Source organism: Helicoverpa armigera, chromosome 5 (assembly GCF_030705265.1).
Source record: "Helicoverpa armigera isolate CAAS_96S chromosome 5, ASM3070526v1, whole genome shotgun sequence".
In the NCBI taxonomy this organism is placed as follows: domain Eukaryota; kingdom Metazoa; phylum Arthropoda; class Insecta; order Lepidoptera; family Noctuidae; genus Helicoverpa; species Helicoverpa armigera.
Genome location: NC_087124.1, coordinates 782,057 through 800,980, shown reverse-complemented (window position 1 = coordinate 800,980; position 18,924 = coordinate 782,057). Strand labels below are relative to the sequence as shown.

The 18,924-nt window shown below is 38.5% G+C and overlaps 1 protein-coding gene across 3 annotated transcripts in view; it reads left to right on the top strand.

Annotated features, from left to right (window-relative positions):
- The window catches only part of Nlg3 (Neuroligin 3), a 110,184-nt gene that overhangs the window by 52,800 nt on the left and 38,460 nt on the right, over window positions 1-18,924 (top strand). For 2 of the 3 annotated variants that reach the window (XM_021341750.3, XM_021341749.3), the window contains exons 2-3: window positions 2,655-3,217; window positions 10,670-10,825. In XM_021341750.3, the coding sequence (XP_021197425.1) occupies window positions 2,764-3,217; window positions 10,670-10,825 (610 nt within the window). In that variant the 5' untranslated portion in view covers window positions 2,655-2,763. The remainder of the gene's footprint in view (window positions 1-2,654; window positions 3,218-10,669; window positions 10,826-18,924) is intronic. The other variant, XM_049842151.2, reaches the window with a different exon arrangement.

Genomic DNA, 18,924 nt, shown 5'->3' with positions numbered 1-18,924 from the left:
AAATAAAGTGACACGTAACATTTTGTACCTAATTGAGATGAAATTATTTTACCGAATCGCTCGGCCACACTCATTGTGGAGTGCTTTTACGGATAATATTTTATTCTGCTAGTGTAAGGAAAGTAGAAACGATTTTACGGACTGATTTTCAAGTGTGTTTTATCTCATCATGTTTACTGATACAATTAGTATGTGGACTGGATTTTTTTGAGTTAGCATATGGACAAAAAAATGTTTATCTACTCTCTGTACTCATAATATTGACTTTCTTTTTTAAAAAAAACCCTTTACTACTTAACTCATGATTCACGTAACGTCAACCACCAAAATTCACGCTTGACTAAACCTCAAAGAAACAGTTTCAGCAATCTTTCATAATATTTCAGCTTCTGAAACAGATAAAACACTCTTTAGCTACTTGTTCACAATCTTCAAGCACCATTTACTCGTAAATACGAATTTGATACAATTTTCTCATGTCACTTGTCTCCTTATCCAGAGTTTGGATACTTCAGAGTATTTTTAGAATAACCTTTTTTTCCAATATTGTTCAGTTTTATATATAACGTTAAAGATTTTGTTGTGTTATTACAAAAAAAGTTAAACAGACCTTTGGCTGACCTTGAATTTAAACACGGGTCAAAAGTCTGTTTAACTTTCGTCTTCATCTGTTTATTTATCGTAAAATCAAAATACAGTTTTTTTTTGTAGCTACATTTGATTCAGAAGTCGATAAATCAATTACATTTATTAAATCTAAAAATCAAATACCTCAATTTCAACGAGCACAAACGAAGCCACCATCGAACAAAGAAGCGAACCCAAACGATATTTATTTACAAAAAAATCCTGATGAAGAGCATGCAAGTCCCCGAAAGGCATCTGTATCGCCCGGCATTGTGTGCTCAGCCTTATCTGTGGTGTAAACCGGGCACATTGTCCGATCGTGCACAATAGGCACTGATATGTTTGAAAGTAAGGTCGGGGCTACATTCACGTTTGTCATACAACCTTCTTAATCATGCTTTGGCACAATTTGGTTAAGATTTTTATGTGTTTTGAAAATCTTTTCTAATGTTATTTTTTTATCTTTGTTTGGGTGTTTTGAAGTCAAGTTATTGTGTTGATTTTAAAGGGTTTGATGTGTTATCGTAAGGTAATTTGGTTTTATTAGCGCTTGTTTGAATGGGATGTGAGGTCGTCAAGATAAAGATGGAATGGATTACCTCCTCTTTGTATGAGTGTTGTTTACTGTTATCTGTTTTCAGTGTTAATCTAGAATTGTATTTTTTTCTATCTGAGACAAGACAATCAATGGTTCTACTTCGATTAGAATCGATAAAGTGATTAAATACTTCTTATGAATACTCTTATGGAAGGTTTTAAATCAAATGTTTAGTCCATTCTTTAGAGCAATTCTTCAGACCAGGGTTTATCGCTGACCTTGACCTCACCTCATCAGTTTTGTACACAAATGATCCAACAAATAAATCATTCACCGGACCCCAAAACTATTCACATGTTTGTCCACTCGCTATAAATATTCAAAGAATACATATCATTCGTTTTATGTTCGGTTGGGAAGCGATTCCTTTGGGGAAGAACCATGGAGAACAAAATGACTAGCGGAGGTGCCATAATGGTAAATCGCCTAAGGAAGTAGCGCGCCAAAATGCGGGTGAGCTGGGCACGAGGAACGTTACTGCTTTCGCTCTTATACGCCTTCTTTCGACCCTTAAATTTTTGTAATACCAAATTCGTTTTGAAGTCTCAAAGAACCTGAACGCCTTAGTTCGTATCTAATCATTTTGGTCACGCCCACCGTACAAATTTGACCTAGAAGACGACGCCTCACCTGCATTATGGCATCTCCGCTCTTTCCTTACTCCGTGGGCAGGATTTTACGACTGCTGTTTGCATGTTTAGCTCTGTTCTTGTTTATCTGGTTTGTATTTATTGTGCCAATAAGTCTGTACGTGGCATCTGATCAGGGATAGGGTTAACAAATAAGTTTGCTGAAACGGATGGGGGATCGAATGTTATCGAGATGGTTTTTCGTGGTGGGATGCGATTGCGTTCCAATTTAAGGGTAATGGAATAGGTTTTTTCTATCTATGTTAGTTTTGTTGTGGTTTTAGGCTAATGGTGGGTTCACACAATATATACTTTAATTTTAAGTACACATATTAGCTGTACTAACTTAGAGTCTAAGTAAAAATCTGAAGTCTAGTATTTTTTGCTGATCGTCTTGCCGCGGACATCTAAAATTATTTTTTTTCTTAGATCATGACGTGAAACATTAAATTCACATTTTAATTACTATTGAATATATGATTTCAATGAAATTGAATAATTTTTGAAATAATTCATCCCGTCATGAAAATTCACCATTGTTTTAAGTACATTTCGTGGTTATAATTAAATAATTTCGAGCTCGCCATACTATTATGTAGTTATGGCTGTTAACGGCTTATCGCGAATACTTCAATTATTACTGAAACCATTATTTTGGTTTTGAAATGGTTTACGAGAATATAGTTATAACAGTATTCCCCGAAATGCTAACAGAGCCATTAAACTTTCATGTTTGAAAAAGGCTCTACTTTCTAACGATGTTACTAAAAATGCCTAAAAATATATTCTCTTTGTTACAGATAAACCAGTAAATGTTCTACAGAACCGTACCAAAGCTACAAAATGGTCGACTTATAGCAGTCAGCGGCCGGGGACATTTGCTCGGACGGTGGCGGTGGAAGCGGAAAAATGTTGATTCTGATGATCATACATTTCATTACGCTGCCAGTTCTAACATCCAGACTCGTTAGAGGCGAAACCGCAATGGACGAGAAACAACCGCAACCGCTCATCAGTTCCCGAGTAGTGAGGACTAAGTATGGAGATCTCAGAGGGTTCATAGTGACTCCAGAGTCAAGGTTCCTAGAACCAGTGGAAGTCTTCAGAGGCGTGCCCTATGCATCGCCCCCTGTAGGCTCTTTGAGATTCATGCCTCCAGTTTCCGGCGCGCAATGGTCAGGAGTCAAAATAGCTGAAGATTTCAGCCCAGTGTGTCCCCAAGTGCTTCCCGATATAAGAAACGAGACCGCGGTCTTGAAAAGGATTTCGAAAGGTCGCCTCGAGTATTTGAAGCGAATACTCCCGTTCCTCACGAATCAGTCCGAAGATTGCTTGTATTTGAATATCTACGCGCCCGCTCAAGGTAAGTCCTATTAACGTCTCCGTCGTATATCGTGCTTCTGCTTAGTTATTCATTTAAACAGACTACGAAGAAATAAAAAGAGTGCTTACAAATCCGATTAGCGTCTCAACTTATTAACATTCAAATGGATAAGCAGGCTAAGAGACGCTCTGCATTATAACGTCTCTTTTATAAGAAAATTAACATGTAAATAAAAACAAAGCTTGATTGCTGTTTACTTCCAAGACATGTAACTAGTATACCGTAGGAAATATATGAAAAAATGTGACCTATTTCTGTAGGAATGTCATCAAAACGTCGTCACAAACACAACTTCCATTTTCTCATTCCTGACAAATTTATTCCCTTACTTTGTTACGGCAAAGTGGCAAGAGGGATATATAAACAAGGCATTTTAATCCAAATTTCGTCAGGCAAGCATTACACTCGTAAATTGAGGGTGGGAACAAAAACTTGATTTATAATTTCAGTTAAAACCTCCCCAAGCTCCAGTGAGCTAATTTTCAAAAAGACTTTTGTCCTTGTCTGGGGAGGTTCACATTCATTTTAGCAGTTGGTTGGACAGCGATATTTTTTGAATGGCTGCGGTTTGGTATTAAAAATAAATGAAATGTCCTTTATTACGGTGCCCACGGATGTGACTAATTGGAACGTAAATGCTGGTAATGATGTTGCGTTTCTGCGTGGATTTTGTTTCGCACTCAAATTGTGCAATAAAAGAAACAACGAATCTCGGCTTGAAATTCACGTTTTACGATTTTCCTCATATTATGTATGTAAGGAAAACCGCGAAACGGATTTTTTCGTGGTTTAAGTACTTGTTAGGGAAAGGAAGAGGAAGATAACTGATTAATTCAGGCATTATATTTCGTAAATCCATTGTTAAATTACGAGTACGTTCTTTGTAAGAATTCACCGTTCATTCTTTGATTTATTCATTTCATTTATCATTCAAACAATGGCGTCTCTTTTTTACGAGAACAGATTTGTCAACAGTCGGTTTATTAACGCAGATCCACCTTTCAAAACCGCCTTAGTCCTGGAACTAGTAACTAATTAGTGAGAATCCACCTTAATCCAACTCTTTCCGATAGAACTTTGTCAAACGCAAGCCGCATTACGGCACACATGGTTATGTCCAAAAAAACCGGCAGTCTTGTTCTCGCTTATTACGAGGCAGCCGTACACTCCCGGCCGAGGTACGTCACAGGCTTTTGTCACAAATGCGGTGGTGCGCCTTTGCGCATACGAAATACTTTTTCCACCTACGTTTTTTGGGAGGGATCCGAGTATGGAGTTGGCAGCGATTAGTGAGATTTCCGTAAAATGAAGCTTTTGTTGTTCGTTTTGAAAAATGGTTATGAAACAGATTTGTTTGGCGCTTTTTGAGTTGGCACGTCAAAATGGCTGCTGTGTCGTTATTTATTTCTTTTTCTATGTAACGCTTTACTTTTGATATTTTAAGTGAATTGTGAAATGTACATTAAAATGTTTTTGATTGTAGTTCTGGCTATTAAACAATGATTAATAATTATCTGATTCAGAATCTACTTTTTGTTTAAAAGTCTTCAGCAGCCTTCAGCTTTTTTCTAAAATCCTTATCCTCAGTACTATCGTTATCATAAACCTGACAGTTTCCTTAACATTACGATTCCTCCAACATAACTACTGCCTAATACACCGTGAAATTTTCGATCTACATTGAAATTCAAATGATTTTCTCCCCTAAAAATGCGATCTGCCGACAAATTTTGCACCAAACTCAGAACACGTACGCGGTTTCGGGACCCCACACCGAAATAGTCTTCGGGCTTTTTAATAACCGTAAATGACGCTCTATGTGGATCCCAAAAATTCCTACCTATGTCTATAACGCTGATGTACACGGAAATTATAATGAGGATTGAAGATTATGTGATGGCAGGGTTTATGATGTAGACGATTGGGATTAAGATATTAATGTATGTCTGCATTAAGAAGATATGGGTAACGAGAAAAACAATCATGCAAATATGTATATACAAAATACAGATAATGGTGATGTATTGTCACAGAAAAACATATAAATGACCCATTTAGACGCGACATTTGAAAATCTTTTACTTTCGGCTCACAGCTGAGCGCTCACAACATTGATAGCCAAGTAGGTCAGATCACAACAAAGAACAATGTAGACATTGTAGATAGTACAGAAAGCAATAAAATACAAAGTCAAATTCATCACGAATTAAATTCATCGCTCAAATTTTAGCGACAAACTACAGAGGAAAATGTTAAAATACCGAAAATGAGATCCCAAAAGGCAACGATCATTTTAAGCATTTACATACTTCCCTTAGCATCGTGCGTTCCGGAAAACTTCCGAATTACGGTACGTCGGATTCCGGTATTTGAGTCTAAACGGTATTACGGTATTCGTACCCGAAGCGTTCATAATTCCGGTACAGAATTTACACGGACCAAAACGTGGCCATGCAATTTGAATGCGCTGAATAAATTCTATCTCACGTGGATTGGGCACGATCTTTCATATTTGCTTTTGATGGATGTCAATACATGTTCTGCGTACTAGTCACACGGTAATTTTAGCTTGTTTATAAGTGCTATCATTGACCGATGTCAACATTTGCTTTCCATATTTTGAGCATGGATTTCCTTGGAACCAATTTAACTTAATTCATTTCCACATTATATTTTCTCCTCTAGCTTCTTAGAGGCTTCTATCATAATTGCGCTGTCACTACACCCAGCAACAAAAAATACTTCATACTCCTTGACACTCACGTCCCAAAAAATGTATTTCACGCCCAAAATTCTTTTAGCACGAAAAACAACCACTTTAGCGGAATCTAATCCCGAAATAGGATAACAAGATAATCTAACCACGAGGTTATAACAAAAAATTGATTTGACAGTTGCGTGGAGCTATGGATTTATATAGCGAAAGTTGATTTATGCCCCCGATGCGATCCATCAAGGGAGAACCGATAGTGTTGGCGGTTTATGAAGCACGGGATCTACTTACAATGATGTATAGTGTTGTTACGTTTTTCTGGTTCGCGGGAAATTTTGTGGCGTAGGCGTAAAGTGTTTTGTGGTGTCATGCTTTTTTGTGTGATAGATCAGGTGGTTTTAGGGTTAGGCTCTTTATGTTGTGGTCGGATTTTTGTAGCTAGTGTTTCGCTATAATATTCTTATAGCCAGTTCAGTAATTGCCACTTTTTTCAGATATAATGTAGGTGTAAAGATTAGCAAAATCCTCAGACATTTTATTTGGGATGAATTGAAATATTGGGGATGTACATATTCTCATAACTTCAAAATGTATCACTTCCATTCTGAAACAAAAAAAAGTGATAAGATTTCACCAACGGCGTTTGAGCTCCATTCACCCGACGAAAGCAAAGAGGTCTTACATTACCAAATCGGTGAGCACGACCTAATCAAGCTAAAACATGACAAAAGTACTCAACAAACGTAAAGTAAAAATCCTCTAGACTCGTTCTATATTTCGCTATATCAAATACTGCTTTGATATGAGGATTTACCTTATATTTCTTTATAAATGTTATATTATATTAAGCTCGTATTCGAGTGAATTGCTTAACATTTAAAGCCAATGGCGGAGAAGTGATTGAGCAACGTTAACTCTATTTGAACGTGATAGGGATACGCTGTATGAAATATTGGAAGCATTACAGGCTTTTCTTGGGTAACAGAGGCTGTTTTGTAAATATATTTGACATTTACAATGGGAGTCTGCATTCGTGTTGATAAAATAGTTGCTGGTCTTAGAGATTTAAAATCATTTTTTCCCAATAGGTTTTCATGGAAATATTCTTGTTGATTTGACTTTTGAATAATGAGTCAAAGAAACTCAAGGGGATATAAATGATATTCCCATCGAAGATCGTGAAACTTTAAGGTATATCTGACCTGGTTACTTTACCTAATACGCTTACTAAATCAACAAGCAAGCTAAGAGCTGTGGCATATGAACATGAATGACGTAGTACCGTGCCATCTCAAAACAACGACCACGCGAGCATTAGAACGCTCTATCCCAACGTGAGACCTAGATTCACTCGCGTTAACTGAAAAAAATCCCTCGTGGCCCAAAGCAGCACGATCACTTTTGTGGATAAATATTTTTCTTTATTCATGTCGAGATGTAGGCTAAAGTTTTCTATACTCCTCCCAAGAGAACGCTGTTTGATCGGGACGAGAAAGTTTATCTAGATTTTTGGAGCTCGTAACAAAAAACTGTTACAAGATTTCTGGGGAAAAGTTAAGTCTATTTCGTAATGAATGGCCTTGTTCACAAAAAAGGTCCTGTTCTTTTGTTAATTCTTAATTTTTTTATAAGAAAACTTGTATATCGTCTAGATAAACCGATGTAAAATAAAACCCTTTTTATCAAACGGGCTATAGGTGCCTACATTAACGTGGATTTGAAGTAATTAAATATCGACACTTACTCAATGCACTTACATAAAAATTAATGAGAAGGATGTAATTCAGAAGTTATCTTTAACCTTGTATTAGACCATCTTTACTTGACTATAACCTAGTAACCTATCTATTACTATTACAAGGTTTTCTATTCTTAGCTCAAGAGACCACTCATCCGGAATTTTCACATCAACCGCTCCAAAAACTTAACTCAATCCTTTATAAAAATTCTGAACAAAAAATATCAACAATATTAAATACCAACGTCAAACTCCGTATCTGAGCACCACGGTTTTTTATTAGAAACGCTTCTTATATCATCAACTGAATAAAACACGATGGCTACAAGTAAATGGTGACCCAAATACGGATTTATTGCTTCGGAACTCCGGATTTGATTTATATCTAAGAGTGGATTGACTTACAACACATCGATTTTGTGAATTGCATTACAATCGATGAGGAGGATATGATGTATACGGGAGTATGTTTCAATTTGGACGTAGTTTGACTGAGGGGTGAATAATCATCATGATACGGTTCGCTTCGCATGAAGTTTTGCTCAACTTGTTAAGCTAATAGAATATGGATACCTTAGAAGTGATAGTAGTGATGAATTCCAATCAAATTAAGGTACCACTTGTAAGGATATGATAAACAAATTTTGTTTGAGTAGATTTATCAGATAAAAATAAATAAGTACCAAATAACCTGAGCAAAGATCGTAATAAAAATGTCAACTACCTACTGTTAGATTTCTTACCCTACAGAATTAGAAGAAGCACATTTTAAAATTGAGAAATTTTCAATATCTTCCCAACTTAACAAAATCATAAGCAATTTTTGAAGCCTTGTTACCATCACATCATGCTTCGGGATAATCTATAAACGTGTATCTATCCCTTTCTACCCTCATTACCGTGCAGATTTGCAAGATACCCTTGATGTTCCCAGACTCTGTTTATGAAAGTCCCTACTGTAATGGTCTAAGTAATAAACTGGTCATATCTTGGATGACGTGATAATTGTTCGTACTTCGTGTCATTTTGAGAGGTCGCTTTAAGGTGTCCTTTTTGACCTAATCTTAATTTAAACTGACTGTATCAATTTTCTAGACTGTACACGAAGTCAAATATAAAACAGATTCAAGATCAATGGATGATTCGAATACTTGTGGCGCTTGATATATTTTTCTTTCTTCAATTTATTTGGACAGTTTAAAATGTGAATCCTTCGTGAGCTATCCACTCGCATCTTGCACCACACATCTAACTTCCAACAAAAACTTGATTTATCCTTTTCTTCCCGATCCATCATGGCTGAGATAAGACGAAGTGGGGTTGGAGGGAGGACGGGTGAGATATCTCGAACCTTCGCTGGAAATTCCCGTCGAATCCGATAGACAGCTATCCTTTTTTTTGTTTCCATCAGACAATCTGAATGGAAAGATGCGAGATAGTGAGTTTTTGGTATTGTTCAGGTTTGAATTTTTATGTGGTAAATTTTTGTCGTCCTCGTCCTATTGTTGCCGATGCTTTCTGAATTAGTACTGTTCGAGCGGTTTTTGTTTGTTCGGTGACCTCACACTTTCTTATTACTTGAATGACTTTTTTTCTAAGATGTCTTGGGAAAAGTTTTGTTTTGATCAATATACACTAATACATTACGAGTAAAATAAAAACTGGGCACTGCGTAATAAATTAAATTCTTGATATGGTTCTCACTTTATTTATTTGAAACCTTCCCCATCCCCGCCATGCCCCACTATTCGTTCCCTCTGATTTAAATGTGTCATCAAAATTCACTTTATTCTAGCCCTTATCTCCATCCTACAAAGTCGATTATCGTCTTTCTTCGCCATTTTCTCACCCGATTCAAAACTGACAAAAGAACTTTGCAACGAAAATAAAGAAAAAAATCCAATAAGGCCATTTGGGGAAAATAGGCTAACTAGGTTAGAAATTCTTTCACTACGTCCCTCTGTAGTGGCTCTTAAATCTTATATACCTACTTATGCCTTTAGCATTACCGTTCCTACATTATCGACCTTTTAAACTAAAGTAGGTACGTTTCCCCCCATTTTTATCTTTGCAGAGTGAGCTGAACGCCAAATTTTAACACTAAGTGCGTTGGCATTATTCCAAGCTTCAGGCGAGCAGTAAGTAATATGTTGGCTTAAAAGGTCACAACTTTGCATAAGTAGTGACAGGTCGGTACATTATCGCTCTCGAAAATGTATTATAATGATCCATTTACATGTGGTTTTCCCTTTTCATATTCTACGTCGAACACTTCAGATCTCAAGTAAACCATTTCAATTGGTTTCACATTTGGAACGTCTAGCTTGAATTCCGTTCAAACTCGAGTTGTTTCAGTGTGAGCGTAATGTGACTGCATTTTTAACCTTTAGCAAAATCCATCGTTTCCCATTTTTCGGTCCAATAATATTAAAAATGTGATATGAATTTTCTTCTTTTGTGAAATGGATATGTACACTTAGGTATTCTTCACAAAAATGGTGAGACCATCCGTTATCATCTTGAGAGCTATCATCAGTACATTTATTGGTTTCTAGACGCTCATAAAGATAACGTATAGGTATAACATATCTTTGTGTCCTCGTGTTGAGAGGGACGTATTAGTTCGGTTATGACCTCAGCTATATTGCTCACTTGGATAAGTTTGGTGATTATCTGTTATCGCTCTTTCTTTATTGTTGATTAACTACTATTTGTTTTGGGGCTCTTGTTTTTGTTATGGAATTTATTAATAATAGCTACGTGACGTGAGATTACTTTTTGTTGGTTTAATTTTATTTTTTTGATTTTATTGGTTTCATCAGCATTTTTGTTTTAAGGCCAAAATATTTTTTTTGAAGTTTTCTAGAATAACATGTACGACGAAAATAACGACAGATTCTGCTAACTCACATCAGATATAAGCCCTCTCATTACTACCATGACTTTACACTTTCTCTTCTAACCTCTCTAACATTTTCAGCAGGTGTAAGAGACGCAGTGGCCCGCTACCCAGTCCTAGTGTTCGTCCACGGGGAGAGTTACGAGTGGAGTTCTGGCAACCCTTACGATGGCACCGTCCTCGCCTCCCACGCGGGGCTTGTCGTCGTCACTATCAACTACAGGCTCGGGATCTTGGGTAAGTACTAGAATCTTTGAAGCTACTGTAGCTTCTTGAGGTTCATTTGCATCTATATTTTGTGTCAATACCTTAGTAAAGTCTACTGCTGGATTTAAGCGACCTTTGACAGGAGACAAACAGTCCAGATGTTGAATTCTAAAAAAGGTATTCAACAGTTTTATATTTCAACACTTGTTCAATTTCGATATTTTAAGGTGTTAAAGTTCATTTTTCCTTGACATCGTTTCTTCCATAAATCTACACTGTCCAGTTTTATGGGGACACGTCGACACGTGGGCCAAGGTTGACACTATTAAGTACAGGTTGCGGGAAAGTGAAATGTTTGAATAATAAGTAGGGTAGAGAGCCTCTACATGGTAAGTTAAGGGTAGGGTCGGGCCTTCCAGTAGAACACTTGAGCCCTCTTACGTTGACCATCGATTAAGATTGAAGTGGGGAGTATCTCTAAGATTTTCGTTTTCTTTTGTGAAAACAGATAATACATTATGAATTACCACAATACGTCCTTACATTTCCTTTCTTTTGAGACGACAATTATATTGATCCTCGAGCCTCCAATTGTCATTCTATTCCAAAATATGAATAGTTCGCTCCTAAATTGTATTCCTAAAAATTGTGAGCAAAAAAGTCTCTTGAAACGGATTTAATTATTCCCATTCCGTGCTTGAGAAGACGGACACGCTCCCGTGCTTCGTTAATTTGGGTCGTGAATAAGATTGTTACTTCAAAGCAGCCGCCAGGACTCCGAAACTCCGTGAGTTTCGTTGCAATGCTAATTGCATTTCAATTTCAGCCAGAGAGACCTCTTTAAATAATTTTAAGTCTAACTTCTATGGCTGTTAACTTATCTTTAGAAATAATTAAATTGAAGAGCGTGTTTGTAGAGTTAAACTAATTATAATATTATGAAAGACTTTACCTCTAATGTGAATTTTAGAGGTAGTGCCTTTATTTTGACTGTTTGTAAAATAATTTAGTAATAATAATCTTCCACGCCGATTTCGGCAACGGCGACCACTTCGACCCTAATGGCGTGCGTGTGCTCTCATGTGGCTGGAGTATCCAATTTTGTGCGTGAAAGTCCGCGCACACTGCGGACATGTCAGGGTACCAGCCACAAAGTTGTAGTTGATAGCTACAGGTGGTCGAGCTTTCAACTCATCTCGTTTGGCATCCAACTCAGAAAGTCGGCGTGCTTCAAAGTCAAAGACTTTGGCTTTAACGCGGCTTCTCCAGTCTCTGCGGTTGGATGCCAGATTCTCCCACTGAGACGGGTCAATGGAACAGCTTTTCATGTGACGCTTCAGCACATCCTTGTATCGCAGCAGCTGTCCGCCACGTTTCCGCTTGCCCTCCTGCAACTCGGAGTAGAGGATGCGCTTGGCCACTCTAGTATCCGGCATGCGCAGTACATGCCCGCACCAACGAAGCTGTCTCCTCATGAGGTATGCTTCAATGCCACCTACATTGGCTTTCCTCAACACTTCTGTGTTACGCACACGATCAAACCAACGGATATTTAATATTTTGCGCAGACATTTGAGGTGGAAGCGGTCTAGTTGCTTGATGTGGCGTCGGTACGGTGTCCATGTTTCCGCTGAGTAGAGTATACAAGGCAACACAACTGCCATATACACAGAAACCTTTGTGGATATCTTTAGGTCATGGGAGCTGAAGACCTTCTTGTCGAATTTGCCGAAAGCAGCGGCTGCAGCACCAATTCTGCTATTGATTTCGGCGTCAAGGTCGCACTTTGATGTTATAATGCTCCCCAAATATCGAAATTTATCGAACTGCTTCAGGACATCTTCACCAAGCATAATGGTCAGTTCATGACGTCCGTGATTGTCTGAAGACATTACTTCTGTCTTTTTGATGCTGATTTTTAGACCAAATGTTCAGCACTGCTTGTGAAGGTTCGTGACTAGCTGTTGCAGGCCTTCAGGGGATTCAGCCACGAAACAGAGGTCATCTGCATACATAATGTCCTGTATATGTGCATAGGACACCTTTGTGGTCGCCTTGAGTCTATTCAGGTTGAAAAGTTTGCCGTCAGTCCGATAACGAATACGAACTCCTTCAGGAGAAGAATTCAATACTTCCCGGACTACAACTGCGAAATATAATGCAAACAATGTGGGAGCCAGGACACAACCTTGCTTCACTCCACAGGTGACGGAGAAGAAGCTCGATTGGTCATCTTCAACCGCTACACAACATTGCATGTCATCGTGCAGGAGTCGCAGGAGTCTTATGAACTTCTCTGTACACCCCAACTTTCTCAGTACCTTCCAGAGGGCCTCGCGAGGGACGCAGTCAAAGGCTTTTTCCAGATCAATAAAGCAGAGATACAAGTGCTGTCCCTGCTCTCTACTTTTTTCCTGGAGTTGACGGACTGCGAATATTGCCTCACAAGTTCCTCTGTCTGGTCTGAAACCAAATTGGGTTTCCGGCAGAATCTTTTCAGAGAGGTTCCTGAGGCGGTTTAGAAGTACTCTGGCGAAGACTTTTCCAGAGACAGAGAGCAGTGAAATACCGCGGTAAGAACCACATTCCGACCGGTCGCCTTTGTTCTTATAGAGAGCCCTGACGCGTGATAACTTAAAAGTTTCAGGAACTTGTTCTTTCTCCCACATAAGCACAAACATTTCCCAGACGCGCGAATGCAGTTCCTCGCCGCCGTACTTCAGAAGCTCACCTGGTATAAGGTCTAGGCCAACCGCACGCTGATTTTGCTGTTGTTTGATGGCACAAAGTACCTCATGTTTAGACAAGGCATCATCCAATTCTTCTGCTATTTGAAGTTGAGGCAAACTGTCTATGTAGTGTAGATCGGCTGTTCGATCTACATTAAGTAGATTATTGAAGTGTTCTGTCCAACGATCTAACACTTCATTTTTGCTTTTCAGCAGACTTTTACCATCCAGCGACTTCAGTGGTACCTTTATGAAGTTGGTGGTACCCAGGAGATTGCGAATTTCGCTATAGAAATCACCGAGCTGATTACTATCAGCAAGCGACTGGATGTATTGAGCCTTGTCTTGCCACCATTTATCTTTAGTGTGTCTCGTGAGTTTACGCAACTCACGGTCACTCTCCCCTATAAGTGCGCTGTTATTACTGCGCTTGAGAAGTTCTCGGTGTTTGGCAATAGCTTTAGAAAGAACTTCGTCGTTCTCATCAAACCAGTCTTGCTTGCGTTTATTTTTTAGCCCTATGGTGTTAATGGCTACGTCAAGAATGGACGACGATAAAGCGTTCCAGTCTGCATCAATATCACCGGTATTTTGATGAGAGTGTATATCACATGCCAGCGTTTCAGCGTATTTGCTTCGGGGTCCCGGATGTTTGAGTTTCTCAATGTTTATGTTCTGAGGCTTTTTCCTGCTAGCCCTGAATGGTCGCCGAAGGCAAAGACGCAGTTTGGTGACAATTAGTCTATGGTCCGTCCAGCAATGAGCACCGCGCATAGCACGAGTGACTAGGACCTGAGAGATGTCTCGCTGCCTCGTGATGGCATAGTCAATGAGGTGCCAGTGCTTAGAACGTGGGTGCATCCACGTAGTTTTGTGCTTAGCAGCAAGGCGAAACATGGTGTTTGTGATTGCAAGTTGGAATTGAGCACATAAACTAAGCAGCAACTGGCCATTAGAGTTGATGTTGCCTACCCCATGCCTACCCAAAACTTTAGGCCACGCTTCATAATCTTGACCAACTCTAGCATTGAAGTCCCCTAACAAGAGAATCTTTTCTCTGTTCGGTATTTTATGGAGACATTGTGTAAGTTCTTCATAAAATTTATCCTTGATGTCGTCAGAACTATCTAGCGTCGGTGCATAGACACTGATAACATTAAGGAAATTGTCACCGTCTAAGTGAAGGCGCAATGTGGTTATACGGTCCGAGATGTGGATTGGACATTCTTGAAGTGTCTTCACAAGATTATTCTTGATCACAAAACCAACTCCCGACCTTCTTGGTTCTGTTGCAGCAGTGCCCTTCCAGTAGAAAGTGTAGCCACCGCCATGCTCGACTAGCTCGCCCTCATCGGCAAGGTGGGTTTCGCTCACAGCAGCTATATCAATGTTGTAGCGGCGGAGTTCTCGAGCAACTATGGCCGTTTTCGTTCTGGGCAGGCGTTTGTCTCCCGGTCGAGAAGGGTGCGAACATTCCATGCACCAAAAGTCAGTAAAGGTGTTTTAAGTTTATTTCTATTGCGTCGACCACGAATAAAAAGATGCGGAAGCAGCCGTGGTTACTGCTATCCAAAGAGTGTTTGGGGTGAGCATTTTTTTAGGGCACCTTTTCTAGCCCCCTCCCAGGCTGAGCAAGGAAAGCAGTGCTCCCCTAAAAAGGGCTGCTTTGTCGCTCTGGGTGCTGCCGGATTCCCTCTGTCCCCCCAGCTCAAAGAGAAAACGACCACGGCATGTACTCACACCCCCAGAGCCGCTAGTGTGCAGGTCTCAGACAAAGCTCAGGTTGCATCAGCCCGAACCTCTCTACCTCAACCTATCGCCACTAGTCTTCGCCAAATCGGGGTCCATTATACGGAAGCAGTCAGATGCGCAGGATATATTATAGTGCTCAAACATACGCGCAAACGCAAGAGCACTCTCTCGTCTAACATCCCTTTATCCAATGGAACGGTGAACCGCTACGATCGGAGAGATGTTAGATGCAGCAGTTTGACATACGATAACACGATCCCTATCGCTGCCTCTAGGCCTTCCTGCGATGCCTCGGTGTCTTGCCACCAGTGGTGGTCTGCTATTTAGCCAAGACACAATTTCGGGGGATTTCCGATCCGGCTTGGGAGATGTTGTTCCCAAGCGCCGGCGCCGACGGTAGCCGCCGCGCTACTGACGGCGCTCGCCGCCGTGCTCGACACTGTGGCGCCCTTCAGCGGACACGCCAGGTACTGTGGAGAGCCTGCTCTCGCACACGTCCGGCACCGGCGGTGACCGCCGCGCTACTGACCGCGCTCGCCGCCGTGCGACACTGTGCACGACACTGTGGCGCCCTCCAGCGGACACGCCAGGCACTGTGGAGAGCCCGCTCTCGCACACGTCCGGCACCGGCGGTGACCGCCGCGCCACTCGCGTGTTACGCGTTTGTAAAATAATTTAGATTGTGGTTGTGAAAATTGCTAATACTGTAAGGCTTTTTATTCCCAAAGGTATTATAACTCATACACCTACACAAACCATGGTGCGGGTAGGACCCGTGAAATTTAAAATTTATTAATTCCAAACAAGATTGGCAAAGTTGCGTGATTTCAATATTAAATGACCCAAAGTTTAATTAAATAATCAAATCTGATGAATCTCAGAGAGATGGTTAAAATTATATCAGTTTTCGAATTATAAATTGATAGTTCACCAACACACTTCATTTAAACCAAGTCGTTTGACCAACAAAGTTTAGCCATCAAAAGTTTATTTAATTTGTTAAATTGTGTTTATTACTTTACTTTAGATTATGATAAATTACAGATATTGTAATCAAATTATTTATTTTGGGAAATTCGCGTTGACTTGAGTAATATTAATGATACCATAAATCTTCAAAGCAGTCGATTTTACTTGGCTTGCCTTTAATAGCTGATATTTTATTAAATGAGAATAAAATATCTCATAACAAAAGAAAAAATACTATTTTATTTGTATGATTAAATTAGCAGATTTTTTTATTGATGGTTGGATAACACATTTTGTAAATAGAAATATTATGTCATCTTCCTTCTTTTTCCTGTAGAGATTAGATTTCTTTTTGCACAAATACTTTTAACAGTATAACAAATCTAAAATGCTATAAGGAAATGCCACGCCAACCTGGCCACCGAAAACAAACCTCACATTTAGGAAGTTTATTTAACCCAAAAATACATGCTTACACAAAGTCCACATTTACATTACGTACTTAAGAAAACAAGTGCTCTTCAACGAGCATTCTATTCCCGAAATCATTGTCTCAAACGGATAATATTCCACTTAGTGAGACAATCCAAGTTTATTTCAGCATTATTCTGAGTTTATTCCATGGAGAACAAAATGAATAGCGGAGGTGCCTTAACGGAATCTTCTACAAAAATAGGGCTTCAAAATGCGGATGAACGGGGGACGGGAAACGTTACTGTCTTCGCATTTATATTCCTTATACCAATATCGTTGACAGATGTCACAAAGAACTCAAACGCCTCGTTAGTTCATTAATAAGAGATGGTTTTAATCATGCCCACTGTGCGTATTTGACCTACTCGAAGACGCCTGACCTACCTGCACTATGGTATCTCTGCTCATCTTTCCTTACTCCGCGGTTTATTCTCTGTTCAAGCTATCACAGCCGTCGGATTTGATAAGGCCCCGTTGTTAAAAGGATATAGCTGATAAATATAGACTATAACAATGGATATTTTGATTGTTCTTAAGGATTTGATAGCAATGTCTAGTGTAGTTGAACCTTCAGATATAATGGTATTGATATTGTTTATTACTACTATTACTTGCTCCTGTTATTGGCGATTGAATTTTGATATGGACAGTACTTTTGTTTGCTTTGTCGTTTCAATATTTTCTATGAACTCTGCTGTAGTTTTGACAGCGTTTTTAAATAGGATTACGGCTGGCTTTTTGAGTTACTCACTTTTTAAATGTTGAATGTTACTTTATACTACTGCACTGTGATATTACCGCTGTTGCTTTAGTATATTTCAAAGTTAAACTCGGATGTCTTTTATAAATTACTATCAGAAGTGTTGCAATTTATTTTAACTTAACTAATATAAAAAGTTTTTTTTTTGTTTGTTCTCAAAAACTCCAAAATTACTGCACCGAACTGCCAACTGACATTGCATTTTGAGGAACCTTTAGAAAACATTGTTTCCTATGCTCATAAAAGTCTCATTAATAAACATTGCAGTATAACATGCAAACGGGTGCCTCACAACATAAGTAATTAAAACTTTTGATTTGAAAACCAATTTTTAATACAGGTCACGCTTGTCTACCATATATTCTGTACCTACGTATAGGTAAACAAAGGATTACAAGCATATGGGTAAAGTTAAACTATGTCCTTTCTCAGGCTCTAAACAAAATCTTAAGACAGTACCAAATTTCATTTTAATCGGCTCAGTAGTTTTGGTGTAAAAGCGCGACAGACAGAATGACAGAGATACTTTAGCAGTTAAAATATTGGTAAGGATTACTTAGTATGCTATTCCCATTTGTAGTACCCAAACATGTTAATGGAAAAACGTATGCACACTGTCTTTTTTAAACACAGGAAAATTTACAAAATGATAAAACATCAGAAATCTTTGTCTACCATAAATAAACAGTCCAAGTGAAAAACATTTACATTCACAAAATTAAAATAAAACATTTTTAATTTATGGATTCTATGAATAAATAATGAACAAAACATCAACGCTTCGAATAAATTAATAAATGTATATTAACTGTATTTTATTTTTGGAAAAATTCATTCGAATAATTTAACGAAAGTTTCTTGAAATTATCTTTTTGGGGTTTGTTAATTGAATAAACACCTCTAATGGATTTAACTTTATGTTTATATACAAGTAAGATTGTGGTACATAATTTAGTCTTTATTTTATGACGAAAATTAGGTCTAGTCTTAAAATACATACCAAATTATGAGACACCACATTATCTTGTACGACAAAAAAGCTTAGAAATTCACTGTTATCTCGAATAATTTGGGTTTGTTCTCAAGAATGATATTATTTTTGCTAGAATAAATACAATTTCTTTGTAAGAACAAAAGAACAAGTCTGTTAATGTATGCCAAATTAAATGTAAACATTTTTATGAAGCGTATATTCAAGTAATTTGAATAAATAACAGGAAAGTTATATTATGAAATTAAAAACTTTTTACGTACTCATTTCAACGTTAGCAATATGCGTATAACATTTGGCAGTTCACAAATGTACCTACTTAAAAACTACATAAGATTGTTTGATTAACAAGTATTATTAACGCGAAAGTTATTCTATCTATCTGACAATCACGTCAAAACTACTGAACCGATTCAAATGAAATTTGGTACACAGGTAGCGTCTTATCTAAAAT